The sequence below is a fragment of the Eschrichtius robustus genome, chromosome 3 (genome assembly GCF_028021215.1).
Source record: "Eschrichtius robustus isolate mEscRob2 chromosome 3, mEscRob2.pri, whole genome shotgun sequence".
NCBI classification, from domain to species: Eukaryota; Metazoa; Chordata; class Mammalia; order Artiodactyla; family Eschrichtiidae; genus Eschrichtius; species Eschrichtius robustus.
In genome coordinates this window covers 130,099,100-130,109,576 of record NC_090826.1, presented here as the reverse complement: position 1 = coordinate 130,109,576, position 10,477 = coordinate 130,099,100, and the positions used below count along the sequence as shown (strand labels likewise).

General features: G+C 42.8%; 1 protein-coding gene across 1 annotated transcript; it reads right to left on the bottom strand.

Annotated features, from left to right (window-relative positions):
- Positions 1–208: 208 nt before the first annotated feature.
- FASLG (Fas ligand) lies at positions 209–7,328 on the bottom strand. The gene is made up of 4 exons (XM_068538382.1): positions 7,038–7,328; positions 6,415–6,460; positions 1,822–1,878; positions 209–603 (listed from the first exon to the last, which is right to left on the bottom strand). Exons 1-4 carry the CDS (start codon positions 7,326–7,328, stop codon positions 209–211), a joined length of 789 nt encoding a protein of 262 aa, XP_068394483.1.
- Between the last annotated feature and the right edge of the window lie 3,149 nt (positions 7,329–10,477).

Genomic DNA, 10,477 nt, shown 5'->3' with positions numbered 1-10,477 from the left:
CGTTACTCATAGTCTTCCTCCTGTCTGGCTCGCGGACCTTAGGTGAGATGAGGAACTGTAGAACTGCTGGACCCTGTGGTCTCAAGATCCTCTTGGTTCCTGTCTTCTCGCTTGACCTCAAGTGGACTTAAGAAGACCCTCATTCAAGACAACATTCTCAGTGCCTATAACAAGAAACCATAATGGAGAGAATCCCAAAGTGCTTTTCTTAGAGCTTATATAAGCCAAAAAATGTCTTAGATTCCTCAAAATTGACCAGAGAGAGCTCAGATACATTGACATATAAATGGTCAGCATTGGTGAGATTGAACACAGCCCCCAGGTAGCTGCTGCGGGCCCACATCTGGCCAGTAGTGCAGTAGTTCATCATCTTCCCCTCCATGAGCACCAGGTCCTGGGGGTACCTAAAGTTCCTCGTGTAGACCTTGTGGTTCAGGGGCTGGTTGTTGCAGGACTGACCCCGGAAGTACACTTTGGAATACACAAAATACAGCCCAGTTTCATTGATCACAAGGCTGCCCTTCTTATACTTCACCCCAGAGACCAGGGCAATTCCATAAGTGTCTTCCCATTCCAGAGGGATGGATCTTGAGTTGGGCTTGCCTGAAACCAAACCAGAGAGGAGCTTTCAGCCAGGAATGCTCATGTATCAACCAACCAAGCTTCCAAGGCAAAATTGTGGACCGTTCCTTGAGCAAATGCTTTTTACCCCAAATGACATAGCCCATATTGAACCAGGTGATGGATCAGGCCTGACCTGTTACTGAATTTCTTCACACCTTTATCAAATTGACGTCTTCAATTTTATCATCCACACATCTGGGACAATAGCATATGCCCCTAATCAACTGCAGTGAGAAATGATTGGGATGATTTTAGCTCTCTGGAACAAAGGTTCAGAACTAGTACCAAAACTACTAGGGTTTGAGGTCCATTCATGAGGTGAAAAGTCAAATCCAAGGAACTCTGAAGTTCTAAAGTTGGGAAGGACCTTAGGGATCATCTAGTCCAATCTTCACCGCACTAAGGATTCTTCAGTGTGGGCAAAAATCCCCTTTCATTTGTATCCCCACAGCATTATGTACATTCTTAAGCAGAGAATGCTGGAATTATTGCTTATGCACCTGTCTTTCCCTGTTAGATTGTAAGCTCCTTGAAGGCAGGAGCCATGTGTGGTTCATCTCCATGTCCCCCAGGCTTGGCACACAGCATGTGCTCAAGAAATGTCTGTTTATCTAAATTGGATCATTTTACAGCCTCTGCTGAAATAATTTCAGGGACAGCAGCATACCACTTTCCATGATACTTATCCACTTTTCAGATATTTGTGGACTTTACACTGGGAGTGCCCATACCACCTTGCTATCAAAGCATTTCACTCCACTACACGACCACTAGTGCCAGGACTGGGCTTCCCCTCTCCTTTTTCTACTCATGGACAAAGAAGAGTAAAGCTCTTACAGAAAACCAGGGAAACACGTACTAAAATAATTCATCATTCCCCATCTCCCCAGCTCTCACCTCTTGGACCTGTGGCCCAAATTCCCTAAGGGTCATTGGAATGAGTGAAAAGAGTGAGCTCCTTATGGGCAAGGATCACGTCATAAGCAGCTCCATTTCTCCAGTTTAGAACAAGGTCTTGCCCAGAGTAGGGGTTCAATGTGTGTGTGAGGTTGACCTGACTAGAAAGATGTAAATACTCTTGGGTTTCAAATACTGTCACTGGAAAGTATCAATTCCTGCAGAGCACAGTCATGGAGACCAACCAGCTCTTCTGCTTTCTGCCAAAGGCTTTCCCAAGCCCATCTTCCAGATACAGACCTGTTAAATGGGCTGCCTTTCTCAGCTCCTTTTTCTCAGAGGGTGGATTGGGGTGACCTGTTTCATAGAGAGATGAAATATATATGTAAAAAATGACATAACAACTATTCTTTTTGTGGGACTCTAAGCAGGGCATTTAAATAAAAGAGGTTTTATAAGCATAAATGGCAACAGTCTAACATAACCAACTCATTCAAGTCCAAATTGTAGGAATTACAACAGCCTGTATTTCAGAAACAGAGAGGTAAAAAGAAACTAAATTAAAATAGACACATGCATAAATTATAATGTTACAATAAAATAATAGAAAGGTTAGTTTATAAAGATGTGTCATATAAGTTATTGCATTTATAACTGGCCACAACTCTTTGAGGTAGAGATTACTGTCCCATCTTATAGATGGCAAAATGAGCTTAAAAGTTGGGTGGCTTGTATACGTATAACTGAATCACTTTGCTGTACACCTGAAACTAATACAATGTTGTTAATCAAGTATACTCCAATATAAAATAAAAAGTTATTTCCTGAAAAAAAAAAGTTGGGTGACTTATCCAAGAAGACCTGGTTACTCAGTGTCAGAGTGGGACTGACATGTCTCCTGAGTTCAAATCCAAGGCTCTCTCCTCTCTGACTCAGCTGCCCTTAGGACTCTGCAGGACAAAGGCTGAAGAAGACTGCTATTCTCCAGGCCACTAGGTCTTCCCCAATAGCATTCTACAATCTGCCCCAAATAAATTATCCTAAGATCTCAAACACCTTGAATGCTCCTCATTGAACGTGTAATTATGTACAAGTGTCCCCCACCATGTGATCTCTGCCTATCTGTCCAGCCTTATCGTGCTTACTTACCCACACTAGACATAGCTGCACAACAGTTCTGAACCCACCCAGCTTCCCTGCCTCTGTGCCTTTGCCCATGCTGTTCCTTCTGCCTGGGATGCCCTCCCAAACAGATCTCTGTGCTAAATTCCTATCAACCCTGCAAATACCATCTAAAATACCTCTTTTCTTGCAAAACCTTCCCAAGCCTTTCTAATCAAATATGATTGTTCCTGCCTTTGAAACCTAGAAGCACTCTGTCTTCACCTCTCTTGTCAGTTTTGACTCCCCTTTTTCTGTGGTAACTGTATAATTCCTCTTACTCCCCAAATAAATGGCAAATTCCTTACTATATGTTTAATCCACCAGAGTAATTAGCTCAGTTTCTACCCCAGGGCATGTGATCAGTACATGTTTGCTAAATTAAATTGAAAGATTTAAAGTAGACAACAGTTCTCAAAATAGGTACTATTTCTCTGACTTTAGATATTTCAGTGGAATAGCTCTACCACTTAATGAATTTAGCTAAGACGTTCAAGAAAGTTTCATAGAAAGGCGCTCATCCACATCAGGCTTCTCATGATTAGCCTGTAAAACTCTATATGGCGTGAGAATGCTCCAATCAGCTGAGAATATGATGTAAGCAATTATTACCTCTGTAGCCACCCAGGACCACCCACCATGAATGAGGTGTTAGTGAACAGGAAAGGCAAAACTGAGTCTCTTCTATATTCCTACACCACAAACCATCTGTGCAGCTGATCTGGCATTCAGCCATGAACTGACAGGAAATGGAACAGAGAATCACATGTTGTATATCCCTCACAGTGTTATTCTCATAGAAGGTGCTCAATAAAAATATCTGCTGGATAAATGCTGGAATAAAGTAGAAATATATCCTATATTTTGGTGATGACTGTATCCTGCTCCAGGGTCTTTGCACATGCCATTCTCAGTGCTGGAATGATGTTCCCAGCCTCCTACCCACCCACACACATCCACACATCCACATTAACAACACCTCCTTAGAGGGGGCTTTCCAGACCACTCAATCTTAGGTCACACTTAGTACAACTTAAAAGTATGTTGTCTGTTTGCTTGCTTTTGTTTATCTTCTCTAGCATGCTAAGAGCTCCATGAGGGCAAGCCGCTTGTCTCTCGTTCTGTCATCACCCACTACCCAACATCCAGCCTGGAGCACAGGAAACACTCCAAGAACATTTGTGAATGAATAAAAGATTTAATGAGTTAACTGTGGAAAAATGAAAGTGAACCAAATAAGAAAGGTTAAATAACCTACAATAGTACCTTCCAGAGAAAAATCACAGTTAACCTGTTGGAGTATAAATCCTTCTAGATGTTTACTAAGACTATAAAAATATGCATATGTCAATATTAAACTAAACACACTGCTTTATAACTTGTCTTTTATCCAACAATATAGAATGCACAATCTCTATGGCATTAAATGTCCTTCTAACATATAGCTTTTTTTAAAAAATTAATTAATTAATTTATTTTTTTGGCCGTGTTGGGTCTTCGTTTCTGTGCGAGGGCTTTCTCTACTTGTGGCGAGCGGGGGCCACTCTTCATCGCGGCGCGCGGGCCTCTCACTGTCGCGGCCCCTCCCGTTGCGGAGCACAGGCTCCAGACGCACAGGCTCAGTAGTTGTGGCTCACGGGCCCAGTTGCTCCGCGGCATGTGGGATCTTCCCAGACCAGGGCTCGAACCCGTGTCCCCTGCATTGGCAGGCAGATTCTCAACCACTGCGCCACCAGGGAAGCCCTAATATGTAGCTTTTAGTTGCTGCGTATTATGCTCTCGTCTGAATACATCGTAATGTATTTAACTAATTTCCTATTAAGAGGCATTTATATTTCTTCTGACTGGTTTATTATAAATAGCCTTATAAGGAAGTGATGAACATCCTTATTATAAATTTTCAGGCACATTTTGATTATTTTCTTAAATAATAAAGCCTTAGTGATGAGATTACAAGGTAAATTAACAGTTTTAATCCTTTGATATCTTTTTCCCAACTGCTCTTTAGAAAAGGTGTAGCAATTTACATGCCCACTGACTCTCAACTGTTGAAGCAGACCCTTTTCTCTCACATTTTTGCCAATCTGGGTTTTTTTTTTTTTTTTTTAAACTTCACTAATTTGATGGATAAACCTGGGTATCCCCCTTTTTAAATTTGCATCTCTTAGCTCATTAGTAAAGTTGCTAATTTGATTTCTGTGTGATAATTCACCAATATCTGGTCCATCTGGGTTTATCTAGGAAAGATACTTGATACTTGTTTAGTGGGACAGGTAGACCTGACTCATCTGTTCACTCGACTTTTAATTACTAAAATGACTCCAGAAAGTGGGTGAAAGATGAGTAATTAGGTACGCATTTTACCAGCCACATTCCACTGATTTTCAAAGCTATCTTATTTTAGAAATCCTCCAGAGGTTTTATTTTTCTAACAAATGTTTTTACTCTGCTTGGGTACGTCTGGAATTTCTAACTCTTTAGGGACTCAGACCCAGAACTAGAAACCAGAGGATCCTATGGATGGCTCCTACAAGAGCCTACCTGCTAGGGCAATAGGGTGACTTGGGTTTCTCAGGCATATCCTGAGAAATTGGAATAGTCTCCCCTTACTGGGTGGCCAGTGCTGTCTTCTGTTTTCTTCCCAATTTCTAAGGATGAGATTTACCTATTGTCTTTGCAGAGGCATCTTGCTTGTCATCTTTATTCTCATTCCATGGCCATCAGAACGAGACAGGAGTTTCCCTATGACATGAGGCACCAGAGCATGTACTGGGAAGCACTATAAGTGACAAGGCATTAGGAGCCTATGTTCCTTCTCACCCCAGTTTCACAGCAGTGGTCTTGGGCACATCACCTAATCTATCTGGTGTTTTGTTTCTCTTCTGAAAAATGAGATGACTGGACCAGATGTTCTCTAAGCTCCCTTCCAACTCTTACCAAATCTAAAGTTCAGTGAATCTTAGTTTAATGAGTTGCAGTATTCTAAATCTATCTGTCCACAGTTTCCAAAACTATGTCCTGAAAATTTAGAAGGTCAATGTTCAACATTTTCATCTTCTTCCTGTCCTGGATCTCATACAAAGGCTTTTCCTTTATTATCCAATGTAGCTCACGATTGCCTCTGTGAGTGAAGTGGGACTACCCTTTGAATAATGGCAAAAGTCTTCCTCCAAGCTTTCCAGTGGCTGCAAAAGAACCATCCTAATGTGGATGATTGGTTGCCCACTTTTTAAAAGCTTAAATATATCCTATGAAAAAATTTTAAATAAGGTCTGACTCTTAAGTAATCCCTTATAGAGATTAAATAGGAGAGCACAGATCTTTCCCAGCAGCAGCTATCTCTGCCTTTACCTCCCCTTCTCTCCCGAGAAGTTATAGCCACAGCCCTGTGCATGGGAACCAGGAGGCCTGAGGAAGGGGACAGGCCTGGAGCCAACTGCTAAGGGGCAAAGGTCCAGGGTTGTATAAGTGTGTTGCCCTTTCCAAATTCAAGCAGAAATTATTTTGACTTTTGTGCGATATTCAGCTACACTAATTTTGAACAATTAAACTCACTTCGTATTTTAGGCCAGCTCAAAGAACCAAAATGACCAGAGATTCAGAATTGGTTAGGATTCCTCTTCCATAGTATACATATGCCCAAGAATGAGATGGAATTCAAGGCATGCCCCCAACATGGTTCAGCGCTAAGGACTATCTTTCTAACTCATGTACACGCATGAAAGGACTCACCTATTTGCTTCTCCAAAGATGATTCTGTATGCCTTTGGCTGGTGGACTGGTGAAACCAAAAGAGAAAAGGTATATAATAAATATGAAGTTCTTTAAGCAAAGGAGGCAGAATTGTCAAATAAACTAAGCACTGGAAAGGGAATCTAAACACCTTAGAACCTCTGCTAACTCAGACTCCGGCCAAGTTGTGCCTCTCCATGCCTCAGTTTTGTGATCTGGAATAGTTCCAATATTTTAAAGTATTTTCAAGGAAATTTAGCTTGTCCATTTGAACAAATTCACTTGTGAGCAAGATTCCAAGTTCCTTTTCTTTCTGGAATCACTGAGTACAAGGTAGGTAGCAGCCAACTGAGAAAAGAAGAACTCTCATTACCAGTCCTAATTTGGCCCTGATCCTTCCCAACATAGATAATATTCCTTTCACTCATTTGAGCCCCCATTTCTCTGCATATAGAACAGGATGGCTAGAGTGATTCATTCCTAAGACAGGAGAAAAGGATTGCCAAGTACTTTGCAAGCAAGACTGTGGTCCATATGGATCCCTATCACCTTCCTCCCTCCACTACAGCAGGGCTGTCTCACACCTGTGCCTTCAGGGCACAGCAATTCACGGGGCAGCTTACCTCTCTGAGTTCGGCCAGTTCCTTCTGCAGATGGAAGAGCTGAAATAGTCCCATCCCCAATCCAACCAGGGCCACCAGAACCATGAAAAACATCACAAGGAGACACAGGCCTGTGTTGTGGTCCCTCCTCTTCTTCAGAGGTGGTGGTAGTGGCGGTGGCCTCCTTTGCCCGGGCCTTCCTGGCACAGAGGACGGACAGGGGAAGACTGACCCTGGAGAGCCCCAGGGAGAGCTGGCACTGCTGTCCACCCAGAAAATCTGGGGGTACGGGTAATTCAAGGGCTGCTGCATGGCAGCCAGTGCCTCGGGCCAGCCCCCAGCCAAGGGCTTTCCTCCTTCTCAATCCTGGGGAGTCCCGGGTGTCAAGGACGGGACTCCTGTTTCTTCTGACTGCTCTAGAGAAAGGAGCCGGCTCTCTCTTTATAGAGTTTCCAGAACCCAGGGAAACACCTCTCTTTCGTTCTTTCTTTCCCTCTTTCTGCTTCTCAAAGAGACACCCACTCGCTTTGCATCTGAAGCTGAGAAGCCTCAAGAAGCTCAGAGCAAACCCGGGGAAGTTTCCGCCCACAATCTTCTGATGAAAGCTTTCAAAACCCCAATTGCTGCTGCCTTGCTGCCTGAAAGGCTGGTAGGGCGGGTTCCTCACCTCAGGCCCCGTGACAGCAGGTAGCCGCAGCACAGCCCTGTGGACTTCGGCCATTGCCCAGCCATGGGGAGAGTGGCCAGTGGGGCACATTCAGGCACTGAGGGGCGAGAGCACGGAGTCATGGCCAGAGAAGCCGCTTCTATGTCTCACCTTTGGCAGGAGGGAATCGTCCCCCTGCCGCCATCCCTTCCCCACACCCAAATACTATTCACCCTGACATAGCAAAGCAACATAATTTACAGCTTACAAACCTGCTCTGCCCACTCTGTAGAGATCAGATCAGAGGTTACAAACCCGTCACCCATATGCCTTACGGAGCCCACAGACCTGCTTTGCTTGTGCCTCACAGTGTTCTTTCTTTCTACTGATTGTCCCCTTTAAAAATTGGGATATTCCATATATTTTTTAATTTATATTATCTTTTTTTTTTTTTTTTTTTTTTTTTTTTGGCTGTGTTGGGTCTTCATTTCTGCGCGAGGACTTTCTCCAGTTGCGGCGAGCGGGGGTCACTCTTCATCACGGTGTGTGGGCCTCTCACTATCACGGCCTCTCTTGTTGCGGAGCACAGGCTCCAGACGCGCAGGCTCACTAGTTGTGGCTCACGGGCCCAGCCGCTCCGCGACATGTGGGATCCTCCCAGACCAGGGCTCGAACCCGTGTCCCTAACATTGGCAGGCAGATTCTCAACCACTGCGCCACCAGGGAAGCCCTATATTATCTTTATATTATGTTTTGAACCACTAGAATATTGAACCGTCTGGAGACCCTCTCTGCACACCCCACCAGCTGGAGCTGGGCAGCAGCTGCTCTTGGGGATGGGACACAGGTGTTCCAGGCTGCCCAGCCTGCACACCCTCCACTGTATTTCTCACGCATCTCACCATGTGAAACGGCTTTCCTGGTCCCTCCCTGTAGGCCTTTCTGTTTGCCATATCTGTTATGGTTGTCAGATGGCACCCAGTTAAATTTGGATCTCAAATAATAACTAGTTTTTAGGATAAGTATGTCTTAAACATTGCATGGACTATAGTAAAAATTACTCGTTTTTTATCTGAAGTTCAAATTTAACTGGTTATCCTAATTTTTTTTTTTTTTTTAACTAAAGATGGGACTCTACCTAAACTTATTTCACATTTTCTCTGGCTTCAAATACCATTTACATTAATTTCCAAGTGCTCAGCTCCACATATATCATATAAACCTCTCATAAATCCCTATTTTCCATTTTATCAAAGGGTTCTGCCTTTGAAGTTTCATTAGTTGTTATATCATGTTTTGGCATTTCTATGGCTATCTTTCTGGCTCTCCACCTGAACCAAACCGACACCAAACTTATTTCCCTGCTCCATTCTGCCCACCCCCGTTCACAATACAACCTGTTTCACCTGAGGTCACTCTTTCTGGTGACAAATTCCACTCCACTCTCTTCCCCTCCTCCAGCATTGAACTAGTCACCCAGGACTGTCGATTTTACCTGAGCCATGCTTGTCACATGAGCACGCTGCCTCCCTACTGTCATTGCCTAAGGTCAGGCTTTTATTATCTCACCTGAAATATTGCAGTGATACTCTAACTTGTTTCCCGGCCACCAGCCTTTCCCAAGCCCAAGTCACCCTGCATAATGCTGCAAGAATGATGTTTTTAAAAACAAATTCAGTTCTCACTTCCTTGCCTAAAACCTTCTGTCGGAAAGTTTGATTCTGGGAGTGGCCCAAATGCCTTAGTGTGACACACAAGGCAGTCTGTTGAAATCAGACTCCAACAGCTGGCACTGCCCCCTCTCCAGGCACTTCTGCCCACATCCCAGTCTCCATGCATGAAACAGGGAGACAGATGAAATCAGAATGACGGCACAATGTTCTCACTCTCTTTTACAGATGGGCAGAGGTAACGTGCTTTAGAACTCACATACGGCTTTCTTCATAGTCATGAAAAATGATGTTTATAATTAATAATCAGAAAATATAATTTTAAGAATTCCACCATATGTACAACCAAAAACACAACCCTTAAAGTATCCTGAAATAACTCTTAATAACAACTGAATAGAATCATATTTTTTAAACTATAAAAATTTTCCTGAAAATGACAAATATTCAAATAAATGGAAAAAATACACCATATCCTGGATGGGGAAGATAGAAAGAAAGTGTCACATGATGGTTAGGGAGTTAAACTGCCTGGGTTCAAATCCCAGTTCTTCCATTTATTAGCTATGTGAACTGGACAGGTCACTTTCCCTCCTCTATGCCACAGTTTTCTCATCTATAAAAATGGGCATGATCACGATAGTACCTATTTCATAGGTACTATTGTGAAATTTATGAAAATTAAACGAGTCAAAACATTTGTTACACTTAAAATAGTCCTCAACATCAAAGTAAGCACTCAAAAAATGTTGCTGTTCTTGTTGTTGTAAATACAGTGTATCTTCCCACAAATGATTCATCTGTAGACTTAATGTAATTTACCTTCTTTCACTAAGGATAAAAGAAGGTAGAGGGGGTGGAGATGGGGGAGAGATGTTGCAGGGAAAAGTACAAGTCAATGTCTGACATCAGTATCTAAGTGGTTGAATCCCTTGACACCATGATGATCTTACCCTATGTCCTCACCTCTACTTGGTATTATCCACTTTTCTAATTTTTACCAAGTGCTATGGATATAAAGTCATATCATACTATTAATTTTTTTTTCTGATTTCTTGTGAGGTTGAACATCTTGTCATATTTTTGTTATACAAATATCTTCCCTTTTGTGTATATATCCTGTTTTGTACACCATGCCCATTTTT